General features: G+C 33.7%; 1 protein-coding gene across 7 annotated transcripts in view; it reads right to left on the bottom strand.

Annotated features, from left to right (window-relative positions):
- Positions 1-1,098: 1,098 nt before the first annotated feature.
- The window catches only part of LOC128863321 (uncharacterized), a 71,135-nt gene continuing 44,771 nt past the window's right edge, over positions 1,099-27,462 (bottom strand). For 3 of the 7 annotated variants that reach the window (XM_054102434.1, XM_054102435.1, XM_054102437.1), the window contains exon 8: positions 16,460-20,982. In XM_054102434.1, coding sequence (XP_053958409.1) covers positions 17,873-20,982 — 3,110 coding nt within the window. In that variant the 3' untranslated portion in view covers positions 16,460-17,872. The other 4 variants (XM_054102439.1, XM_054102441.1, XM_054102440.1 and 1 more) reach the window with 4 other exon arrangements.

The following is a 27,462-nucleotide window of genomic DNA, read 5'->3' as shown; positions in this document are numbered from 1 at the left end:
CGTTCTCGGAGTTCACCCACGACCTATTGTAGATGAAGAGCTTCAGCTGCCCCGCGAGACCCAATTACGTTCTGGATATTGTATAATAGTAAATTCAACTCCTACTTACACAGAAACGACCCCGAATATATGTCAAGCATGTGAAGGTATACCGCCCGACATTAACCTATCTTTTCCCATGCCTCATCAAACCTACTCATATAACACCCCGCTTCTTTTGAACCCAACCTGTCGAAACAGCACGTTTTCTGGGTCTACCGTTAGCTGAGTTAGACGAGGACGACCGGTGACCATAACGCATTGGCAGGGTTCAGTAATGTGCTACAACAACACCAACAACCATTGAAATTTATTTCTATGGGTTTCTTTATGCAATGGGCCGCTTGCTATAAAAAAACGCTGAATCTCGTATTGGAGATCCCTCAGGCTTCCCATGACAAACAAAGTCAAGACTGTCGTTAAGCGTCATTTCCCTAAAATGTATGGACAACATTTTATGCTTTTAGAAATACAAAAATGGCGCAGTCCAAAGTAGCAGACGTGGCTGAGTTGTATTTGATGATGAAACAAATCCCAAAAATTCATAATTGAATACCTCATCGCGCAGGTCTGTATAATTATTATTATTTAATTCTTGTTTTATAAACAACTTTGAGTCTGATGCAATATTTTCATAGCAAAAGCGATGTATACACAAGCACATAATTACATACGCATATACATTCATAATTTGTTTAGTTTATAGACATCGCTGGTGATAATTAATAGCATCACAAAAACAAAAGAAAACATAAATAAATGAATGTCAAAGAAATATGAAATAGAAACATATTTCAATACCGCACTGTTATCGCAATACAAACTGCCGGAGCGATAACCTTTGATTATGCCTTGGTGGTGGTTCCAGAGATCGACTTTGCACATGTTTTTCGGCATTAGAACATCTGAACATTTTGGTAACAGATCGATTAAATGCTCGACTGCATGGGTTAATGCACTGGCGATTAGATGCATGCTTTATAAGAAGATCAACGCTCTTACAAAAGCATTGCAACGATTTATGCTTTTACACTTATAAATAAGTTAATTTAAATCTCATATTTTTGCATGTCAAACATACTTTGTTTTATTTCTTTTTCATATAATCATCAAGATTAAAAATTAATAAAATTATATACATATAGTACATTAATGTTCAGTTATTATTTCCCATATTATCAATACATATCCTGATCCGTTGAATATCCTCAGGATAAACACGACAACAACCTCCAATTATGCATGCGCCAAGCTCAATCCATTCAGGTACATAAGACTCCAGCGGTATGCAATCATCGTGACCTGTCCATTCGCCTTGTTTTTCATCGTAAAATTCGCCACGATTACTGTACACAATGAGAGGTATGGATTCGGCATCGGCCAGTACGTGCAGCGATTTAAAGAGCGGTTTAACGAACTGAAAGAAAAAAGTAAATGAGTTTACATTTAACTAATCGAATAGCAAATAGTTCTTTTTAACTCAATTTGCTTTACAAATTACCAATACATTACTTTTTGCAAATACGAAAAAGGATGATTGGAACAAGCATTCTAACGCAAGTTAAAGTCCAAAGTGGCATTAAAAAATTCTATGTTAGCGACTGGGGGATATACAAGTGAAGCTTTCAAGCATAAACATATATTTGGATTTAGAAAAAGAAAATATCTTTAAGCATAAATCCGCTATAGAATTACCGTGCCACTGGGTTGAATACCTGGCACATGGAGCATCAAACATATTTTTTAAAACAAAAAATATAAAAGTACTATTGAAAAGGAAGTTAGGATATTTTGTGTTGCTGCAGCAACTGCTTTTTTAAGTCAAATTATTTCCGAAACCATTGAAATTCAATCTCGAGCACATGTGAGTTAAAAAATTAGTGGACCGGGCTTTGTACAGACAAACAATTAACGACATTCATTGGAAAACTCTTACCGAGTTCTTAAGATTCCGACCTCCGAATGCCAATGCCGGCATCGGAGTCCAACCACAGAGGAAGAGCTCCAACTACCCTGAGACTCCCGCGTTTACCTTGGCACAATTACGTTTTGGATGCTGTAGTAGGTTAAACTCCTATCTATCCGGAATCGACCCCGACATACTAAACATATGTCCAGCATGTGATGACACACCGCCCCACAACACTAACCACCTTTTCCCATGCCCCATTAAACGCACTCATCTAACACCCATCTCCCTCTGGACCCAACCTGGCGAAACAGCGAGTTTCTTGGACCTACCGTTGGATGAGCTAGACACTTTACTGACAGGGCAAAATTACTGCTATAGCAACAACAACAAAAACTAACTTAAATATTACATATACATAAATTTTGCTCTAAGTTATTACAAATTTATGCACTACCTTTGGATTGATACAGTTTACGCCAATTGCAATTAAACGTTCAACAGCGTTTGCCTCCTTTACTTTATTCCATATTGAATAGGCTGCATTTGAAAATAGCTCACCGTGCGCCAATGCTTCATTATCCTACGAATAAGACAAAAACAAAATTAATTTTCTAAAAACTTTTCAATTCTTCATGACTCACCTTACATTGAAATGAAACCCAGAATTTTACATCAGGATAATCGTTTAGCAACATATCAACAACAGATTCAGCTTCCATCTACAAAGACAAATTTCAAAATATTATAACCATGCACTTGCCAACAAATCAAAGTTGCGCATACACCTGACATGGTATTGTTTCCACAGCCAAGCCGTCAACACCCTCCGCTAGACAAGCATCAATTCTCGGCCGATGCCAATTTTGTAAATCCGCGCTTGAGACACGTTCCGAATAACTGCCTTTATATTCGGAACCATCATGTAAGTGTGCACCATAGGGCCCGATCGATGCCATTATAAGTGGCAGACCAGACTCCTGCGTGCCATTCGTTTTCTCCACCATTTCGATATATTTAGATTTTGCCTCCTTGGCAAGCTGCACACTTTTACGCATCAACTGTATGCTTTCCTCACGGCTCAGTAGCAAGTGTTTCATGAAACCCTCAATGCTGGATTGATAGGTATTGGAAAGTATAATTTGAGCGCCATCTATTTAGGATTACAGATAAATATATTAAACTGGTTAAAATATGTGTTTCCTTGTTATTTAACAAAAATATTTACTAAGTCCTGTCACACTGCGATATTCGAATTAACCAACTCCTTATATCTACTTACTCTGAAGAAAATCTAAATGTGTTTGCACCACAGCCGTGGGATTCTTCTGATCAAAACGTGAACCCCACAAAGGGTCTCCATCGATTTTCTCCTGTACATGGCGTGCTAGTTGCGTTGAAAAACCACCGCATTTCACCAAAATCCGTTGGGTCACTGGCATCATTAAAATGGCTTAGTAATTTGTGGCGAGAATCAAACGGAAAATATAGAAACAATGGCCGGCAAGCGTAAGCAGAGCGTTGTAGCGTACGCCAATGAAAATGAGAAAGAAAATATTGCATATTACTTTTTGCTATTTGGTGTAAACAAAGACAAAATAAAAATACTTTTTACGGTTGCATAAAATAAAGAAAATTTTACCTTCAACAATGGACACGTACTTACCAGCTTCCAAGTAAATACCTTTTGGTTGGGCGAGTAAGTAAATGAACAAATGAATGACACAAAGCAAGCAACGTGTTTCTTTCAATGGAAATCAAGATAACAATCGTTGTGTACCAACAACTCCTTCGCTTTTGTTATTCCAAATTCTATTTACGTATGCAATATTTATTAATCACTTTGCTTTTTTGCAACCAGATAAGTTCAGTTTTGTTTCTTTTCTTATACTAAGTCAACTTGTGCTTTCTTTGCTAAAATATAGCTTTTGCAAGCATTTTTCAGCTTTCCTACACACCCAACCAACACTTCTTAATGCTTTCTCCAAACACACAGTTTGCGCAGTACTTGTACTTACTTCAGTTTTTCAGTTCAAATATTCCATTTATCTCTTGATGTAAGTACGTGCAATATCTAAGCGATTTTTAAGGTTTTCCTTTGTATAAATTTTGCAAAATGTAATCACTGAAAAATTGAATGCATATGAATGCGCCTATTAAAAGCATATATGTACGTACATATGTACATAAGAAAAAAAACGAACAAGCAACGGGATACGTCATAATGAACTCTTTTCAAATATGTAAAAACAAATCACAATCCCAAGAAACAACAAAAATCTTGTTGGGTGAGTTGTCAGCCACACAATACAACAGTAGTTTAACAGCAAGTAATTGAAAAACAGCTGATTTTATCAAATCCCTTTTGTTGTTTACCTTTTTCTACTTCTGCTTCTGTTATTCTCTTACTTTTATATACGAAAATGTCCAAAATAGAAAAGTTAAATATTTAAATGGAGACGTAAAAGCACGCAGGTTGTTAGCTGTCATCATAGTGCATCAGCAAGTTGCGATTTTTAGATAGAAAGGGTAGGCGGTAGTTCAAGGGGCGCATACTTGTTGTTGGTGTTGTTATCCGGTATAGTGACCTTGACATTCAGAGAAACGAAAACTATGTACGTATGTATGTATGTATGAGCGAACAGAAAATTCGTAAGTATTAGAGTTCGTTTTTATTTTTGTTGTAAATATTTGTCTAGGTAAAGGCAAATTGTGTGTATTTGTTATAACGCTTTTGGGAACATTTCGTCATTCTTCAAACTTTGTTATGGCTTATTCCTACCTTATTTTAGCTGCATAAAGATTTATATTCATAACAAAAGCAATGTAAACCATTATGTATGTATGTAGATAAATCGATACAGTCGGCAATCAAAATATTAAGCTTCCCGGGTACAAATTCGAATTGGTTACTGTTAACATTTACGAGATTTGTTATTCTATGGATTTTGTATTTTCTGCATTTAATTTCATATAATAAAAAACACCACAGATAAAATTTTGTGCGATAGAAAATTGTTCTTTAAATAGTTGTCATATAGGCGTGACTTGCTGCACGGTAACGTTGCCAAGTGCTACGCGCTTTTCTTAAAAACATGTAATCTATAATATTTAGCTCCTCCTATTTGTTATGTGCTTCTTGTTGCTATTTCACAAATGGAGGGACTTACAGTTTTTAAGCCGATTCCGAATGGCAGACGGTATTTTATGAGGACCCTTTTCATGGCAAAAATACAATTCGAAGTTTGCCATTTTCGGCCGGAGAGTGATAGCCATTGGAAAAAAAACGTTTTCTTTCAATTGGTGTTTCGTGCTCGGGTTTTGGAAACTTCGCACTTCCGAATGGTAGTTGCGCACCAAATCATTCGGCTACAGTGGGCGTTTATATTATATTTTTACTTACCTTTATAGAATTGCATCTTCATTATTTTTGTAACAATGAGAAAATAAATGAAATGAGTAGTTTTAGGATTTTGAGTATTTGTTTTCTGCTAATATTAGTTGTTCAAAACTTCATGTTTGTAAGTAGTGTATTGAAAATTACGAAGACAATATAAGCAGGGGCCGTACTCATTATAAGTATTTTTAAAAAATTAAGATTTATTAATTTTTTAATAAGCAAAATATTAATTTTGAAGTTATATTTGATGTGAAAAGGGGGCGTCCATAAATTACGTGAGGTGTTTTTTTCAATTTTCTGACCCTCCCTCCCCCCTTGGTGAGATGTCGTGAGATTTTATTCAACCCCCTCCCCCATCCCCCAATCTCACGTGAGATTTTTCAAAATGTGGGTTTCTTATGTAAACGCGTTGGATTGTTATTGTAAAAAGAAAAAAAATTTGCTTCGTGCTGTTATTTACGACTAGTTAAGACTAGTAATCAATATTGCTGAGAGTTATAAGTGTAATAAAAATTTAACAATAGAAGACTTAAATCGTAACTACTGCGATTAAAAAAAGAATATCTACTCTAATTTAGTCCATGGAGAATCATGCGCGGTTTCAAGAGAGACTATTGGGACTAACATGTCCATATGATTTTCAGTAAAATCATGTGCTCCTTCAACTTCGTTCTAATCTAGCCACTCTAAGCCGTTGACGCTTGCGCACAGTAACTCATTAGCTCGTCTTGTGACAATCCGTGAGGGTCGCACTTTGCGGAACATACGCGCTTGCTTAGCTGGTGCAATGTGAGCTGCTCGCCTGTGCTCTGCAGCTCTTGTGATAGATGCGAAGTAAATACCGCATGTACTGCAGCATATTTTCTCTAAATCATCACGTATACTTGGGCAATAGAGATCAATAAGCGTGCTGATAAAGGCATTCAGCGGTTGAATCGGTACGCGTATTAGAAATGGAGCAAATGATTTTCCGTCATGTTCTTTAAAGTCCGGAATTGTCAAACGTCAACCTGAGTGATAGGGCGTTCGGCTCATAGTGGCGCGAAAACAACCGACGGGCTACACTGTACCGCAAATTCAGATTAAATTGAGCTATTTGGTATAAAACAAATATGGTGGTTTGACAGTAGTAATGTATAACGTCGAAGTATGAATGAAATTATTTTCTTTTGAACGAATTAGTGAATGATCTTAATCATACTACGATTACGCTTGAGATTAAATCTTAAGCATGTACAATTTTTTTGTTTCAATCAGAAAAAAAATTGCGTGATATTTGCCGAGACCCCCCCTCTCTCCAACGTAAGATTAGATGAGATTTGACTCGACCCCCTCCCCCCCTTAAACATCTCACGTAATTTATGGACGCCCCCAAAGTAATTGAAATTTTTATTTGGTCCTCACAACGTAGTTATATAAGCTACATAACATAAATCTCTTTGATGCTGCCTATGGCTATACTTTCGGGTAAGAAATCTTCTATTAAAAAAAAAAAAGAAGAAATTCCAGCATCTTATTAAAAAAAACTTTTAATAAACTCACATAAACACCAAAGTGTTAAAAAACTTACACAGAAAAATAAACGCGTGCACAAAAAAACAGAAATGCAATAAAGCATTTCATTCCAAACAAATGCTTAGTAGCTTGCCACAGTGTCATTGTTAAGGTAAAATTTCGGGTAGAATTTTTTATTTTAGCATTTATTAATATTTTCATGTATGCATTTTTGTATTGTATATGAGTGCAGTGTACGGGTATATTACAATAAATGTATGCGTTAACATAAGTATGTATGTATGTATGTAAATATAATATTTTTATTACATATCCATTAAACATAGTTTGCTACAGTAGTGAAATTTTAAAAATTTCTGTGAGCAAAATCAATCGATTTTTGACTTGCAGCCGTGAGAAGCTGTACACATACAAATATTCTAAGTAAAATTGAACAAAATAAAATAATATGAATATGCATATGTATATGTATATAGTATACTATGTATGTATGTATGTGTTTTGTTTAGGCATAAGTTTAGTATATATTTATAACAAGCTTAACAATATTTGCATATATTTAACAATGTACAATATTTATCGCGCATTCCATACATTTTGTGTTTTGCATTTCTGTAAATACAGCGCGGTGAATGTGGCAAAAATGCAAAAATTAAATTCTTAACTCTAAACTAAATACTTTTTATAAATGTAATAAACTTTTGAATGCGGTAAGTTTAGCGCTTAGATTTGCTTTTCAATATTACATATAAAGTTTTTATAATTTTAATGACATTCTTTAAATACTTTATTTAATAACTTATCACAAATAATAAATTCTTTTTCATTTGCATTTACACATTTTTAAAATTTATTTGCAGTTTTACATGTCTGTACATAAGTAGGTATATCTGGCTTATAACACGCCGTTACAAATAATTTGCAAATAAGCATAAAAGTTTATGCTTATACAAAAAAAAAAAAACAAAGTGGACTCTAAAATTTTTAATCGATGAATGAAAAAGAAATATTTTTATTAAAGAAATTTATTAAAAAATCAAAAAAAAAAATTATTAAAAGAATTTATTATAAATATTTTTCTTTAATAAATAAAAAAAAATGATTTTTTATTAAAAATATTTTTAAAAATTAAAAAACAATATTTTTTATTAAAAAAATTATTAAAAATATTTTTAATAAAAAAATCATTTTTTCATATTTTTAATAATTTTTTTTTAATAAAATTAATTAATGACATTTTTAAACATGATTTTTTTATTAAAGAAAAATATTTTTTTTCAATTTTTTAATAACAGTTTTTAATAAAAGATATTATTTTTTCATTCATCATCAAAATGATTTTTTGTTTATTAAAGAAAACCTTTTTTAAGATTTGTGTAAAAAAATATACACAAAGGGCGTAAAATCAATCAACCAATTTTGTTTTTGAATAACTTTTCATTCAAAGTAAAAATAAAAAAAAAAATTGTTTTGAGTGATAGTCTGCATACTGCAGCTGTCTACTTTACAAGCGTCAAAAATGATTTGCGGACTACGCCATTTGCAAAAATTTTAAATCTTCCGATAGATAGAGTGATAAATTTTGCACCATCTTGTATCTTTATTTTACTTTTACGCGCTCCATTGTTGGTGTGACTGCATAATGCAGTTGTCTACTTTACAAGCGTCAAATATGATTGGCAGGCGACTCCATTTGCAAAAATTATAAATCTTCCGATAGAGTGATTGATTTTGCGCAAACTTGTATACATATAAATTTCAATTCTAACATTAGGTCTGTTCATGAAGCAAACAATTTTTGCAAATATCAAATTTAAGTGTTCATGTATTCGAAAAACTTGCTTCAGGGGAAAGTGAGAGAGCAAAATAACATTCCATTTAGAGGGGAAGTTGCAAGTTTTTTATTGGACTTTCAACTTGTAAGAATTTGCAAGTGAATAAAGCAGCTGATCGCAAAGTAAAAATAAACACGAATTAAAATTTGCGAATTAAGACAAAGTTTTAAATTTAAATAAAAATGTGGTTTAAAATGGAGAATGTAAGTACATATTGTAAATATATTTTAGATAAAATTTATAAAGCTTATTTGAAGTCACTTATTAAATACGAGTGGATTGGACACACGTTTAGAAAGAAGGCAAGCAACACTGCACATTCGGCCTTGGAAAAGAACAGCAGAGGGCGTCCAAAAACTACGTGGAGCCGTACAATTAATAATGAAGCATGCGAATCGTTTAGCGAATTACGATACATGGATTGTATTAGAGAGGGCTGGAAAGGTTTTGTAGATATGCTAAGTTCCTAATTTTATAATGCAAGTTATATTTAATTAGAACACGACAATAATAATAACATTAAATAGGAATCAGCCGATGATTAGAGGTAAAGAAGTACTTCTGAACCATAGCCTCCAGTCACCGTTGCTGCAGTTCCCGAAACTCGAATCAAAAGCATTGAAGGTATCTTTTGTGTTTGCTGCTTGCACTTCTTGGCCATTAACTAATTTGGCAATATATGTACATACATATATACATACATGAATAGACGGAAGTAAGGAAAATATTAAGCAAACTGTGATTGTCACAACAATGCAATTGCCAATGGAATGTTCTTCAGCTGACAGCGATGATGAAATGGAGCAAATTATTGTGGAAAAAATAAAATCATGTGATGCTAAGGTCGTTATTTTGCATTGTGTTAGCTTAATTATTATTTATTAATTTAATACGATTTTTCCGCCAACAATTTAATCAGCTGTTCGCAAAACTTGCAAATTTTTACTGGATTTGCGGTAGCGCATTTTTTTTTTTTGAGCTGGAATTCTCGGAAATTAAGTTACTGGCAAGTTCTCCTAGATTGGCGCGATAACCGCTTACGCGATTTTGGCCGAAAGTTACTGGATAATTTTTACATGAACAGACCTATTTGTTGACCGTGCAAGCTAACGTATAGTATGTATACACTTTTTAGCATTGTGTCATTTCTTCAATAAGTTTGCATAAGGAGCTTCTCAATAGGAATTGTTTTTTACATTATCTTGCAACCTTGAGACTAATATAACTGATAGTTGCTGTTATTCTTGTAAAAAAAACTTTTCGTTCCTATCGAGAGAGCTTGTAAAATTACTAGCTAATCAGACCAATCCTTTCACCTTTTATACAGTAACTTTTCTCGTGCCTGTTACCATGGTGTTTGCAATTACAATAACAAAAAAGGTTAAAAAATTAAATTTTGACGAATGCGTGAAGTTTATTTAGTTAATTCATTAGTATTAAAAATAAAAAAGGAAATTAAAATATTAGTAAGAGAAATATGAACTTTTAATATTTTTCAATTAAAAATTTCCACTAAACGCAGCTAAATATTAAAATTGTTAAAAATATTTTTTCAGCACCGTTAAGCTGGCTAATTGATTTTTTAGAACTACGTTTTTTATAGTGTCAAATTGCGATAAAAAGAATATTCGTATACTCAAAAAAAAAAATTGAGATGATGATAGTGTCAGTGCTATAAAGTTATATGAAATTTTGACCTATTTAAGCTGTAGATATATAATTTGAATATTTAAAAAAAAATTGTGTTACTTTAAGAAATATTAAAAAAAAAAAATTACTGCGTTGGTTCAAGTTAAAGTACTGTTGTGGTAAAATATTTAATTTATCTTATTTAGAATATGCTAATATCGTTTGTTTGCCGGAAGAGCAGCATAAGTCAAAAAATCAAAAATTCGAGCTAAGCAAGTTTTCAAATTAGAATTCCTCCCAAATAAATACATATTTGGGTAGTGTTAATAGATAAAAACAAAAATAATTGGCACGTACGCTTCTGTTAGGTATTTGGCGGAGCTCCTCCTCCTCCTATTTGTGGCGTGCGCCTTGATGTTGTGCCACAAATGGAGGGACCTACAGTTTTAAGCCAACTCAAACGATACCGCCATGCATTTTGTACACTAAAATAACCGCCTTTACTTCTGCAAAATTAATCAAAAAAAAAAAAAAAACTTTTGATTGAATGAAAATGAGGTTTGGTCATTTGTGCCATACATAAATTTTGTTTTCGATTATGACGTTCTTCCAGTGAACGAGCGCTATATATGTATGTGCATACATGTGCATATACAGGGCACCTCGAAAGCGGAGGAACCAAACAAACTGTGTTTTATTTTATTTACTTTTATTTGACTTCGTACAAGGTGAATTGATGAAAGGTAGTGGCACTAGGCCAAGAACAACATTTTGTACATTAAAGTGTCACATCAAAATAGAGAACAAAGAAATGATTTATTTATTTAAAACAAATTGAAAACTATTTATTTATTTATCCAAAGTCCTTTGAATTTAAATTCATTGAAAAATTTCAGTTTTGAATTGAAATTTCAATGTAATTAATACGTTTTGTAAGTTCTGTCTGTCATACGAATGTATACGACAAAGGAAGAAACAAAAAAGAAAAAAAAAAGCAAATCAGCTGGTCTACTGCCACCACCTTAATAAGTTCGTTTTGGACTTTATAGCTGCAAAGTGTGGAAACACGCGCACAAAATTTTGAGTGTTGTCAAAATAATTTAAATTGTTCAAAAAATTGTGGCCAAAATACCACAAAAAATTTGATCAGCAAATTTTATCGAAAGTCTGCAATTTCCACAATTTCGAGATATTTTGTAGAGCGGGAAATCAGGCGCTTAAAATAGTCGTACTTTAAAGCGCAACAGACGAAAGTAAAAAACAAATCATATTTTTTTTATTAAAACACAATTAAAAATAAAATTAGGAAAATTCAACAAAATTAAGAAAATTAAAAAAAAAATTAATTAATTTTTTTTAATTAAAATTTTGTTTTTAAAAAACTAAAAAAAATCATTTCTGAATTTTAGTTTTTTTGCCAAGCATACACTTTTTGTTGGTGCGTCATGCCACGACTTTTGTGGAACTTATTATTTAGCCCACAAAAATATTTTATTATTGCTACCTGCTTATTTATTTATTTTTTCTTTTTTTTTTGTACTGCATAAAATGCATATCTTTTTAAAATGTCAAAATTTTCCGAAAATTTGCTGCTCTTCTATTGTTTATATTGTATAAAAAATATGCATAATTTTCAAAATCCATGTGAGAGTGTGTACCTTCACTATTGTGGAAGACTGTATGCATAATTGCTCATAGTATTAGGCACCATTTAAAAGTTCAAAGCTTTCAATACAAAAATCAAAAAGTAACGGCTTAATACTATAAATAATGAATTTTGTTTTTTCTCAAAGAAAAAATAACTGTTTCAAAAGCTTTTAGGTTGTAGGATTTCGTGGTGAAAAATGTGTTGTAATAAATCAAAGTTGAATATTTTGAATGCTTTCTTCGAATATAAATGTTTCTATAAATATGAATTTTTTCGCCAAGTTTAAAGCGTTTGTAACTACGCATGTATGGGTGTATTAAATATAGCATTCACATTTTTTGTATAAACTTCGTTCGAAAATAATTCAATACCAGCAAAAACGTTTACAAAATTTGCGTATTTACTTATTGTAAATATGTATTATATATCTAGTAGGTATGTAGGTAATAGCAATATTGTTGTTCTTGCTTTTTTTATTGAGTAACTATCAAAGAATATTCGCACAGCGTCGTAAATGTACTTTACTATACAATACAGTAAAAAATAAGCGACGGTAAAGAATATAAATATTTTGTGTGAAGAAAAAAAATTAAATAAATAAATAATACAATAATTATTTTTCCTTCTAGTTCATTTGTTTTTTAAAAGAAGTCCTTTTTTATTATTATTGTTAGTGTTTTTGTTTTTTAATTTAAAAAAATAAGTTACTTTTTTCAAAAACAAACAACAAAATTAATAATAACTTCTTTTCGGAGAGGAATCCGTTTTTTAATTATTATTAATTTTTGTTAAATAAGATTTTAATTTTTGCAAATAAATTCTATCTTTTTTTACTTTTATGAACAACTTTTTTAATCAATTTTTCTTTAATTAAAATTTTTTATAAATTTTTTGCTTTTAACGTAAGTCACTTAAAAAAATGATATTAATAATTACTTCTTTTCTGAAAGAAATCCTTTTTTTAATTATTATTGTTTTTGTTTGAAAGTAAGATTATAATTTTTTGTAAAAATCATTCTATCTTTTTACTTTTATGAAAACATTTGTTAACAAATTTTATTATTATTTGTTAATATAATATTGTTTCTTTTTTTATTTTCAACGTAGGTACAGAACAATATAAAAAGTGAAAAAAGTTTAGTTGAAAAAAATCTTTGACTCAATTAAAATGTATCGATACATCAATATATCGATATTTTTCATAAAATAATTGGTTAGCCTTTGATATTTTGAATTAAAAAATATAATAAATTAATAAATTTTTTTCTTTTCTGAGAGGAATCTTTTTTTAAATTATTATTATTATTATTTTTTGTAAAATTCATTCAAATTTTTTTACTTTTGCGAAAAACTAAATTTTGGCTTGTTTAAATTTTTTTTTAATAAATTTTTTGCTTTCAACGTAAGTTACTTTAAAAAAAAAATAATAATAATAATTAATTTTCTTTTCTGAAAAGAATCCTTTTTTTAATTTTTATTATTATTGTTTTTTTCTTTGAAATAAGATTATAATTTTGGTAAAAATCATGCTAATTTTTTACTTTTATCAAAAAATGTATTAATAGTTTTATAAATTTATAAACGAATTTTTCGCTTTCAACGTAGGTACTGAAAAATATAAAAAATTAAAGGAGTTAAGTACTAGTTGAAAAAAATCGTTGACTCAATTAAAATGTATCGATACATCAACAAAATCGACGTTTTCCATAAAAAATTGGTTAGCCTTTGATATTTTGAATTAAAAAATATAAGAAATTAATAAATAAAAAATGAATTAAAAAATATAATAAATTATGATTATAATTTTTTTTTTTGAAAATAAGACTATAATTCATCAAATCATTCTAATTTTTTGCTTTGTCAAAAATAATTATTAATAAACTAAATTAATTTTTTAATTTTAAATTAAATTTTTTATTAATAAATTAATTTATTAATAAAATTTTTTTATAGGTTTTATAGGTTGTTTTTAAGTTCTCAACTTCTTTAATTTTTTATATTTTTTAGTAATTACGTTGAAAGTAAAAAATATATTAATTATTAATAAGAAAAAACCAATAACAAAATTAAAATGTATCGATGCATCAATATATCGACATTTTCCACAAAATAAATTGCTTAGTCTTTCATATTTCGAATTTCGAAACCGATATTTTTTGATGGGGCATTTAAAATTGCACGCCTCAGTTTAATTTTCTATTTTTTTTTAACTGTTATGTTTGGTAAATTATCGGTCGAAGCATCAATAAAAGTAAATTATTTAATAAATATCGATATTACATTTATCGATATACTTTCCAGCAGCAACACTTCAACGTAAAAGTATCCAACTATTTGGTTGAGACAGACACATAAAAAAAATTTAAGAGAGACCGTCGATTGTCTTTCATTACCTGAATTAGTCTAGAATATTTTTTTGCCACAAGGTGAGTTTAACAAACAATTTCTTGCAATATTCAAACCACCATTGACGCCATACGGCCAGATTTATTGGAAAAAGTAGTCAAAAATTGGGCTGATCGAATGGAGTCTGTAACTCGTAGTCGCGGCGGACAAATGCTGGATTTCATGTTCAAAAAATAAATGCCATGAAATTATCTATAGGATAATTTATCTCAAGAATTACTCATTCAGTCAACCCACTGTGCATTTTACGGTTAGCAGTGATATTCGAGAACACTTCGTTCTCTGCTTGGTTGTTGAGCTCGCCCTTCGCTGAAACGAAATTGCAAACATTCGACAGAAACGAAATCAATCCGTTCGTTTGGTCAAAAATGTCGTATTCTTGTTACTTTGCAATGAATGGCTCAGATGGGAGAGGCAAAAAGAAAATGTTGATTAACTACTTTTCTCCGTTCACGAAATATCATCAAAAACGCCGTTCCGTACAACATTTTTGTGTTATACTTGTAAATGGTGTAACTAACGCATCACATATTTATAAGCTTTGTCTATTTATTTATTTATTTTGTAATTTCATGTATTTTTGTATTGTATAAAAATATAGTTTATACTACAACAAAAATCATATAAAGCAAGTTTTTGTACTTTGTACAAAATTTGTAAAAATGTGGCGAATTTGCATCAACATTTCAAACGTTTCACTCAGAATCTTTAGAAAGATTTTCGGGTATGCAGTTTTTTATATCACTGAATTTTGGAATAATAAACTGTAAGTTTCAGTGGCTCAAAAAAAAAAAAAACATGTGCGCATATACATACATAGGTATATATGCTCACTCAAGTAGGAGAGAGCCAGATGTCGAACGTTGCCGAACGCGGGGGCCGATTGTGCTCTTTGTCGTTCGTTCCGCGCTCTCGCTTGCAGTTTAAGCAAGGTAACGACGCATGAGCAAGGTAACGACGATTGAGCAAGATAACGACGCATTTTTTCGTGCGTGCAGGCGGCTAAATCGAATTATAAGACGTTATCACGTCAAAAAATCGCGTTGCTTATTGCAATCTTTGCTGCTGACGGTGTTGGGTGTTTTTTTATATAAAAAAATGTGGAGTTCGTGGTAATATTAGACCGCGACCAAAATCAGCGTGTTAAATAGTCAAGACTTGTCTACACTTGAAAAAATGAACAAGGCCGCGTTCGAATAAAATTCTCATCAATCAGTGCATTAGTCAAAACATGTCCTGCGTGTATGTGTACACTTTCTTTTGACGTTGACTCTAAACAATTGCCGTCTCCAACCTTTTTGTGTGTGTGTTGGCCAAGCTCCGCCTTCTTCTCCTACATGAAGTGCGCGTATCGATATTTTTCCGCAAATGAAGGATACCTACAGCATTATGCCGCTTCCTAACGACATACTGGGCAGTTGGTGTTGCTGTTGTTATGAGGAGCTTTTTCAGGGTAGAAATACATTTGGAGATGTTTGACATTGCCTGCCGATGGCCGACCGCTATTAGAACATTTTTTTTCTATTATTTGCTGTTTCATGCCCGAGGTTACGAATCCGAGCAATACCGAGTGGTACGCATGCACCAATCAATTCAACTACGGCGACCTTTCTCCTTGATTGATAATTGATACACGAATGATTTGGCACGAGAATTTGATCTTTAGATGAATTGTTTTGTTTTAACACGATTTTCAACATTTTTTAATTTTTCTTGAATCTCATAGAGCAAATAGAGTGAGATTTTTCGACGCATATACAAAGCATTTAAATTAGTCTCAGGAAAAGACTTTGAGACTCGGTAGAGTTTGCTATCGCCATTTAAAGATTTTTTTAATATTCTTTTCACCTTATTCTCTTTTTACACGATTTTTTTCACACGAATTTTTTGGGAACGTATCTATTTGTACGGCATTTTCAAAAACGCGTTCGAAATGCCTAGCAGCCTCACAGTTTGAGAGTCTGGAGGATATCTCAAAAATAGATCCACCTGCGCTGTTTAGGTTTGCTACTTTAAATCTTAATAAAGGCCAGTCTCCCCATCTGGTGTCGCTAGAGACCAAAAAGTCTATGCATGGCTTAATGCTAGCCGGGCTAACCTTACCTAACCTATTGTGTAAAAAAGAGAATTAGGTTTATATACTTTTCCCAGCTGTCAATTTGTGATGCAGAAAACATAGGCAAAGAAAAAAACTTTTTCTTAAATTACCGGAATATAAATGTAATTGAATATTATGTCATATCGATACTGTTTGTAGATATCGATTGTCCATTTACCGATAAAATTTTTCTTGTAATATAACCGATTTGTTGCAATAAAAATAATGCTGTTCACTAGCTTTCGGTGAAATAATCGATATATCGAGACATCGATACTTATTATTTAATTAATGTTAACATTGTTGGTATATTTTTTTTCGTTTTTCCAAAAAAAACAATAACGAAATCTACTTTTATTGTTTTGTTTTTTTTCACATAAAAATTAAAAATAACATATTTCATTTTAATGTCAACATTATTGGTACAATTTCAACTTATCCCCATATAAGAGCTTTTCGTTTTTGCAATGTACAAAAAACAAAAACAAAAAAAAAAAACGGAAACTACTTTTATTGTTTTTTTTTTACATAAAAATTAAAAATAACAAATTTTCATTCCACCGATATAAAATAACTCTTTATTTTGGATTCATATACAAAAAGTGACAAAATAATTATTAACCCTTAACTGACATGGTGGAGTAAATGGAGTAAAAAAGATGTTCACACCATAAAATTATAAATTCGAAAAAGTTTTGCTGCTTTGTTATGTTTAATTAGCGAGTTTCTATGTACTTATAAAAATGTGTTTCCTATGTGCTAGGAAAAGAGATATATACTCCTTAAAAGATAACAAAAAAGTATATATTTATATGAAGCTTTATAATTTTTTAATTATTTTATGCTAAATTTTTACGCTGGCAGTTGTGTAACCAAAAATATGCCTGGAAAAGTAAATACTATTTGATTTTGCGAAAATATTTGAAAATCAACATTATATTTATTTCTTTTACTGCCTCTGACATTGGTCAAACTGTGATAAATCATTTTGAAATAAATTAAAAAAAAAGATGCTAAATTGAGAATACTGCTTAGAATGGCGCCATACTGACGATACACGACGACATATGCACATTTTTACGGCATTATGCGAATACTCTTTTTTTCATATTTTCATATTTTCATTATTTTCGTTATTTTTCGCATACACAGTGCATTACAAAATATTCTTTATTACACTACTCGTTTCACACCCATTTTACTCATTTTCATATATTTCATCAATTCACGTTTGTGTTTCACACTTACATCTCTACACTTAATTCTACGTACATACATATAAACATTCTCTATTAATTGACTTCATTTATTAGTCCTTGGAATTTTTCAATACTTTTTGTAGTACTTGCTTAAATTCGCGTTTCAACGATCGTTTCGTTTCGGCAATTCGCTTCTAGGAGAATAAATTGTTACGTCGTTTCAACGAGCCGAATTTCTTTTCGGCTTCCAACAACATTTTCTCGTTGCGTACCACCTCGAATGGTAGGGTTTTCGACAGCCGATCGATCTCTTGATCGGAGGGGAAATCTTCGAAACTCATATTACTAAAACCAGTTTTCGCTGAATTTTGTATTGTATTCGATTGGAAGCTATTCGACATTGCCGAATTGGCAGAGGCACTTGTGCCGGTACTGGTTGCATGTTTGGAATGTTTTGTTAAATTGCTTGCGGTGTTTGTTGTAGATCGATTTTTGAAATTCTCCTCATTGTCCTCGTCATCGTCGTCATCTTCATGCGACTGACTCTGTAGGCGTTGATGTTTTTGTTTACTGCTTGAAGTGAGCGACGAAGTCGAGCCGAGTACACTTGCGGACACAACCTTTTTATAGGTGTGACCCTTAACTTTTTGTGTTATTTTAGCCGGCAAAGTTCTCACACCTAAATGGGACTTTTCTTTTTTTGGCTTTGCCGTGGACATGGCGGTGCTGTTGAGGATCCCAGTCGCCGCTGATGAAGTTGGTGGCGTGGTTCTTGATGTGGCTGCACTCATATCAGTGGCATGCGATCCATGTGAAACTACTGGTTCCGCCTCATCATCTGACGCAAAGTCCGAACAACGATCTTGAGAGATTTGTACGAAACCATTATCGGCAATGGGAAACAATGACTGATGATCGGACTGTTGCAAATGCGCAACTGTGCTGGAAGACGCTATGGAGCTATTGCTTAGCGCATATGCGGATTTCGAGACGGAGGCGGTGTTGGAGACGGAGGAGGGGGCACTCCCAGGGATGGTGAGCACGACACCGTGTGTGCTAGGAACATGAGCATTAATTTTGAGAGATTGCTTGTGAATGGCGGCGGAAGGGGGGCCGGGTATATTAATAGATGCCGTATTTGGCGGGGGTACATTGACATTGACAAGCTTGGCGCATGCAATGTTGGTAGTGTTCGGCGTTGCAGTTGCAGGTAATTTTATATAGGCACTGCCACCTGCCGTTGCACCTACGGAGAACGCAGTTGTGGCGGCATTTTGTTGGAGTGAATTGATGTTGTTGCGATATTGCAGTGAAGAGTTCGGCAAAGGCTCGGGAGTTTTGTTTATAATGATTGAGTGGTTGATTGTGACAAGTTGGGGCACGGTGGCGTTGGGCGCCGCACTTGTAAGCGTGGCAAAGGTGGGAATCGTTGCCACATTGGACTGTTGAGTTTGTGCTGGGACCACTGGGTTCGTGGGTGTGGCGGCTTGGGCTTGTTTGATTTGCACAATATTGTGGCTGTGCTTATTTTGATTGGTGCTTTCTTTGCCGCCATCTGTGGAGTTCACAATAATACATTTACGAATTACCTGTGGAAATGGCTCCGAGCCAAAGAGGTCTTGTTCTTGCGCATGCACTGCACTATTTGGAAACTTCGGCTCAGCAATCGGGCGCTCCGTTGCTGCGAAATTGGTTACAAAAGTCGTCGTGGCCGCTGACTTTGCAGGCGCAGTTATAGGTTTTGCATTTGCAATCGGCTCCGCTGCTGCTGATGATATAACGGTCACTGTACCGAAATTGGATGCACTTTGTACAGGCGGTTTGGGCGTTGCAATGGACCGTGTAACTACTGGCTCGACGAAAGGATTGAAAATCGGCTCGTTGAACTCATCCAATTGCGGAGAGGGACCAGAAGGAAAGTTGGCAAAATTATCTACCGAACTGGTGCGATTACCCGCGCCCTTCACTGGCGTTGATGTCCAAATTTCCGCAGAATGCGACTGTACGGGGGGATTGCGCGCAGGCACTTTCGGCGGCACGCGGTTACTTTTTGAAGTACGTTTCTTCAAAGGTAAACCAACAGGCATTTTAAAAGGCGCCATCGCAAATACATCCAACTCCTCTGGTTTGGTATTTGCATTCTCCAACAAATTAGGCGCCGGACCACTTTCGGGTGACTCTTCCGTTTCATTACTACTTTTACCTTTCGAATCGGAATCGCCAGAGCCATAATCCAATTCATCGTCGAGTAACAGCGGCTTATCACCGAGTTTATTTAGAAATTCGTTAGACGTAGGACTAAGTTCACTTTCGTCTTCGCGGCTGGCAATAATGCCACTCGCTTCGGCAGCAGCTGCCACAGCAGCGGCTGTGCGGTCCTTCTTGCGCATACGCACCTTAACCAACACTCTACTCACATCATCTTCATGCGTAGTGACGCTCTCGCACTCCGCGTGGTATGCCGACGAGCTGCACGTCTTCACACTTTCACTTATCCCATCCACATCCATAACAGGGCGACGGAGTCGCGTATTGCGGGTACGCACATCGTTCTCGTCGAAAAAGTCATCATCCTCGGCACGCAAATCGCTCGCCGAACCAATCGAGTCCTCACCATCCGACTTGGCGCCCGATGCTGCGGCTGCAGCGGCAGCAATAGCGGCCGCTTGCTGCTGCTGTTGCTCATGCTGCTCCAAAGCGGCATTCACTTGCTGTGCGGCCTGTTGAGCCGCCGTTGTCGGCTTCCTTGTGGAATGACGTAATTTCTTGACGATGGGCACTTTTAGCTGTGTCTTGTCGACTTTGTGATAGGCGGCCTGCTGTATCTTGTGTATAGTATCTGGTATGTTGTTGGTAACAATTTGTTTGAAAATCGCTTTCGTGCTGCTAGGGCCAGTCGTATTGCCATAGTCTTCTTGAAAGAATTCCGAATCGGAATCATCCGAAGTGGGATTATCGTTACTGCGCAATTTCTCATATTTATTACGATCGTCCAATGGGAGTTTGACAAAACCACCACCAGGAAGTGCTACCCCAGCCAAGGTGGCTATGGAATCAACATCGCCTCCACCACAACCAAGAACATCATCTAAACCGCCACCAGCGCCACCTTCTGAATCGGTTTTTAAATTATTTATCAACGAAGTTTTCTCCTCACTCGACACTTCCAAAGTGGGCGAGAGCAGCCATTTAGATGAAGCTGTCGATGAAGTGGTGCCGCAGGCCGCGGTCATATTGGCACTCACGCCGCCACTGGACGACTGTGTCAGCGATGCCGGTGGACCACCGGGGACGACGAATTTAGCTGAAAATGAGATTAAGTTCTTTTATGCAGTATTAAAAATGAACTAGTTAGCGTAGTGGTGCGTATGTATGTAGGTTTGCATACTCTTAAGTACGTATAATGACTATTTTTGTGTGGTAGCTACAGTTTTTATTTGCTTGACTAATTAGGTGACAATAACTAAGAAAGACAGAAGATATATAGTTGGTTATCTACTAAATTGACCCTGGGTGGGAACGAATTATAAGCGCGCATGGGTTGGGATGCTGTAGAGTCATTGATTTCGTAGAGATTTGTAAGATTTTTGCACGATATTCACACAAAAAATAAAAACAAACAAAATTGTAAAACAACTTTAACAAAATCAACTTTACAGGTTTTAATATTTAACAGATAAATACGGTTAAAGATATTTTAGCTATTTATATATATTTTTTTAATTATCAATATTTTCGTTACATTTTGCGCTTCTACCATAAATAGTAGGAGTGCCGCGTAAGCTGCTTAAAAAAGTTTTTGACGGTCGCAATTAAGGATAAACTTCACTCGGGTCGACCACTCACTGAAAAAGTCAATGCAATCATGGAAAAAAATTAGAAATAGCAGCACATAAATAATCCCGACTTTAGCAAGGATCTATGCATCCATCGCCATGAGCGATTTGAGAAAATTTGGAACAAGTTTTACGTGTTAGTGTCACTAAGCTCTCTTGATTAGCGCGATAACCGCTTCCACGGTATTGGCCGAGTTTAACAAAGCGCCCCAGTTAGGAGCCCTTCCTCTTCCTCTGCAACTACCAGCTGGTACCACTGAACTTAAGAAGTAAAAAATTTAATGGACCGAATATCCAACGGCGAAGCGGAACAAAATCGAGCCACTTCTAAAGTGGGTACACATATTCATACAAACTAAATCGTGCACCAAAGGTGCTGAAGCTTTCCACGCGGTGGCAAAGTGGCGTACAATACGTGAACATAACTGTTTTGAACTGGAGTGAATGCTTTGGATATTGACGATAGTCTCCCAAGCAAACTGTGAAACAATTTTGTTTTGTATTAGAATTTTACTTCAAATGGCGCCTTTTCACTCGATATAAGAACGTGCTACCCTGAACATCATTTTGCACTTACTTCCATCGACTTTTACGTTACATTTCCATCGCTGTTCAACATGCAATGAGGTTAAAAGAGGTTTATCGCCCACCATTCAATTTCCAAGGCAATCTCTCAAGGGAATGGTAGCATTTTCGGGCAGTTAACACTTTATTTCTCCGGACTTCGAACAGATCTATAGTTTGAGGATCGTGCTACGGCAATCTTTCCAAATAGGCAGAATTGGACTGCCAGACTGGTACTTCAACCATTTCACCTACTTTCTGAAACACTTTTCTTAGGCCTATTTTGGAATCACTTTCAGCTTCTTCTGCAAATTCTCATTTGCCGTCTGAACCGTCTCAAAACGCTTACCTCGAAGTGGTAACTTGTGTCGTGGAAGTAAGAAAAAGTTAAACATGAGCTTGTAAAGCGCATACGGAGCTTACAGAACGACATTAAAGGTGTTTTTGTTCAAGTAGTCGCCCACAAAAAGAGGTGCCCGAGCCGATGCCTTGTCGCGGAGAATAAACCACGGATTAGCTTACCGCAATTTCGCTACTTTTATAAATAATTTATTTCGTGATCAACATGCCCTATCGGTGGTAAGGATAGACATTTGGATTAGAAGACAGAAATTGAAGTGGATTGGTCACACCTTACGCAAGGCAAACGGTAACATACCGAAGAAGGCAATGGAATTGAACCCACTCACAGCGAGAAGAAAAGCGACTGACAGGTTAATGGAAACCTGGAAACTGTGGACCGCGAGAGAACACAACTCGGGTTACGCTAGGGTTAAGCAGGCCTTATCTAGTAATCGGATGAGATAGCGCGCAGGTGTTGTTGGAACAATGCGCTACATATTACTGCCATTTATCGTGTTTATATAATATACTGAAAGCAACAGCTTGGCGAATAACAGTAGTGTAACAGAAGTGAGAGTAGTAGCGATAGCGCTGGAGAACACATAAATAATTTCGCAAGTAGCGCTCCGGTCGATTCCAAGTTTTCTACTACTACTCCAACTGCAGAGAGTACTGAATTTTTTTTTTTTTTTTTATCAGTACACTGAGCTACTAGCAGTAACGAAACGACGGAGGAAAAAAAATTTATCGTCGTTTTACGCTACCTGCTCCACTACGCATCTATCTGTTCAAGTTCAGAGTAGTAGCGAGAGGAAAAACGAAAACTAGAAAGTGGCAGAGCAATTTCAATGCCTAGTTTTGCCTTATTCGTTGAAATATAAATAATTTGAAATACTTAAAAAACTTCTATATACAAAGTAGTTCTAATTTCTACCTAAATGTTTATATTTTCTATATTAATAAATCCAAAATTTATAGAAATGAAAGTTTTTTTAGTAGACTCGTATCTAATTATGAAACATTTACTAAAAAAGCTTACCAAACAGCAATTCGCTCTACTTTCACTCTCAAATGGCCCTATTGCCGACTGTAAATTGCATCCTAGTCGGTTTGGCACACATTCAACAGATTTTGCTTAGATATCTAATAAAAAAAAATTAACATCTAAACCATTTTTCCATGGCCCACCAGGTAGAAATGCCTTTGAATGCCGCCATGTGTTTGTGTTATGTGATTTCAATTAGTGAGTATACGTATGTATTTTAGTTATGTATGTATGTACATTTATGCTTGTATGTATATGCAGTAAATATATATGTAAATATATAAATTTGTTTTAATTGTTATAAACGACAGTGTTCAATAATATGCAGTACCAAGCATTTGTTAGGTGCGCGCGTCGGAAGCTACCAAATACTCTTACATTTATAAATAGTTATATATAATATTAGAGAATATTATTACACTACAACAGCGCAGCTGATTGCGCTAAATTATAGTTAAGCAATATTTTGCAGCTTTTCAAAAATAATATTGCATGAAAAATTTTTATTCAAAATAAATTTTATTTTTATTAAAAGTAATTTTTAAAAATTTTTAATTTTTTAATAAAAATAATTTTATATTTTATATTTTTATTAAAATTTATATTTTTATTAAAAATATTAAAAATTTATAAAAATGTAAATTTTAATAAATTTTTAATTTTTTAATAAAAATAATTTTATATTTTATATTTTTATTAAAATTTATATTTTTATTAAAAATATTAAAAATTTATTAAAATTTACATTTTTATTAAAAATAAATAAAAATTATTTTTATTTATCTTATTTATTTTTATTAAAAATATAAAATAATTTTTATTTATTATTTATTTTTAATAAAAATTAGTTTTTATTTTTATTAAATTATTATTTATTTTTTATATTTTTTTATTTATTAAAAGTAATTTTTGTTTACAATTTTTTATTAATTGCGTTTTTCTTCGTTGTACCTATTAAATATGATAGTATATTTTTGCGTAGGCATCTTTTTCTTTCTTCATGCTTCCAAGTGCTTCAGGGAAACAGAGCGATTCTGTGGAATTCCCTCAAAATGACTTTAGTCCATTTAGCACTTTATGTCTGTCAATCACTAAATTATAGGGTTTGAATCAATGCACATTGAACAGGTAGTAGCAATAGAGAAAAAAAAAACAAGTGCAATGTAGTTTGTTTTTGCTTTTGCTCTCTACATGCGAAAATCTATATTACAAGAAAAGATTCTGTCAATCTAATTTAAACAAAATTTTACAATTTAGAGCCCAAATAAATAGAAAAAAAAAAATGAAATCAGCTGCTCTACTGGTACTATCTACTCAATGTGCCTTGGTTTGAATGGGATATTCATAGCCGTAAATTAAAATAAGACATAGATAAATTTTATGAGAGAACGGCATTTATTTAAAAAACTGTTACCCTTTGTTTGTTGTAGCTGCATTGCTTCAAATCCTAAATCTCATAAATAAGTTATTTTAACAGGTAATGTGTCCGATAATATTTGCAAAAAAAAATTACTCTGGTGCTGGGTGAAACTCAAAGCAATCAAAAACAGGATGTTCCGCTTTTAGTGTGGCCGTGTACGTGGGAAGATAGGGGCGAGCGATAGGAGCAAAATATCGCATGGGAAGCTTCGTTTCGGAGGTATGGGGGATTTTGCAATTTTAGCTACTTTTCTCCTAACATCCTATAATTTTCTTGGTGTAGATTCTATGAAGGTTATATTTATCTTTAACGATGGCTAGCTTAGGCTTTGCAACAAATGCTTCGTCAAATCTCGACTTTCCTTCTCTACACTAACGGTTTTTTAACAACATCATCCACTACTCCCACTCACCTAACACGCCTCTCCCTGTGGACCTAATCTGGGTCTACCGTTAGATGAGTCACACGATGGCGATCGGTGGCTACACGGCACTGTGAGTTGCTACAATAGCAACAACATCATCCACTACTAAAGGGTGATTTTTTAGCGATCTTTTTAAACAGTTGGTTTAAACAGCTGACGCACGTTTCGTGTTTTGTTTCACTGTCAAACATCTTCAGTTTGGTCTATAATTTAACCATGAATAGTCTTACAAACGAACAACGCTTGCAAATCATTGAATTTTATTATAAAAATTCGTGTTCTGTAAAGAAAGTTTAAGATTCACTTTTTTATCAAAAAATTGTGTTCAGCGACGAAGCTCATTTTTGGATCAATTGGTACGTAAATAAGCAGAATTGTCGATTTTGGAGTGAGATCAGCCAGAAGAATTGCATGAGCTACCAATGTATCCAGAAAAGGTCACAGTTTGGTGCGGTTTATTGGCTGGAGGCATCATTGGACCGTACTTCTTCAAAGATGCTGCGAATCGTAACGTAATTGTGAATGGTGAGCGCTACCGTGAAATGATATCCAACTTTTTGTTGCCCAAAATACAAGAGCTTGACTTGCATGACATGTGGTTTTAGCAAGACGGTGCCACATGCCACACAGCACGCGTAACAATGGACTTGTTGAGAGGCGAGTTCGGTGAACATTTTATTACACGTTCGGGACCTGTCAATTGTCCGCCCAGATCGTCCGATATAACGCCTTTAGATTATTTTTTGTGGGACTATGTTAAAGCTCATGTCTATTCAGACAAGCCTGCTTCAATTAACGCATTGGAAGACAACATTAAAGCATTTATATGTGAGATACCGGCCGAAACATTGGAAAGAGTATGCCAAAATTGGACTAAGCGGATGGACCATTTGAAGCGCAGTCGCGATCAACATTTGCATGAAATAATCTTCAAACATTAAATTATATGGACTGTACTATCGATTTAAATAAAAATCTCATGGATTTTTCTGAATTTTACGTGTGTTTTTTTTGGAAAACTTTCCTATAGCTCTTAAAGAATCCCTTTAGTTAGCCGCCGTTTTGCTTTTGGCCACTTATTCATTTTGCAACTAAATAAGTTAAAAATTAATTAAATTTTGCTTTTTATACTATTTTTTCACTTCTTGTTATTACAACATCTGAGCTTCCACTGATAAGGTAAAATGGAAGCACGTTTGATTCATATGAAAGTACGAGTACAGAAGCAATGCCAGCTCTATTTAGTAGTGTTAGAAACAAATTATAGGTTACTGCACACTATTTCCGTTGGAGAAGACCCTTACTGAAATTTTCTGGGGAATATTTTTGTGGAATATTTTAATCCTCTATCGATCCTACAAACTTAAAATTTTTAAGATTTTCAAAAATAAGGCTCAAAATGAACCACAAAGTAAGGAATATTAGGTTAAAATGTTCCACAATGTTTCCAAAGTCTTAAAGACAATATTAATGTTAAATATAGTTGTATACGAGTTTTTTCAAATAATTTCGATCAACTTGAAAACAAATTAGGAAGAATTCAATTTAAAATTCTACTTAAAAAAAAAATTGACTTTTAGCAACAAAGCGGCATTCTCGCCTTCTTTTAATTAATTAATTAAACTTATTTTTTTTAAGATTTTCAAAAATAATGACATCCTATGCTCCAATAGGAGCTAAAGGGTAAAAATAAAAAATAATAAATTTGAAAAATTAGAGCCAAAATTACCCACACGGTGGAAGAAATATAGGAAATATAATTGTCTTTTATTGCTGCCGCAAAGTGCAATTATTTCTCAATAAATACTTTTTTACTCGTATAAGAGAAAATATTTAAGAGTATTTAAAATAATCATTACGCTGCCCCAGTTATAACGCATACATAGATAAGTATACATACATTACAGTTATCGCCCCAACTCTTGACTTAAATTAGAGAGCCATGATACACTTCGCCGCTTTTTTAGTTACTTGTAGATCCCCATTTCTCTACGAAAATGGTGCATCCTAAATTTTCATGCCGTTTTTGAATGGCAGATGGTCTTCACGAGATTTTTTTCATAGTAGAAAATTAGGCAAAGATGTGTCAAAAATTAGTACTTCTTTGATTTTTGTGGTAAGTAAGTCTTTGAGATGTTCTATTTGAATCCACA

Source organism: Anastrepha ludens, chromosome 5, assembly GCF_028408465.1.
Source record: "Anastrepha ludens isolate Willacy chromosome 5, idAnaLude1.1, whole genome shotgun sequence".
Taxonomy (NCBI): domain Eukaryota; kingdom Metazoa; phylum Arthropoda; class Insecta; order Diptera; family Tephritidae; genus Anastrepha; species Anastrepha ludens.
Note: the sequence above shows the minus strand (reverse complement) of the source record. Positions and strands in the feature narration are given on the sequence as shown.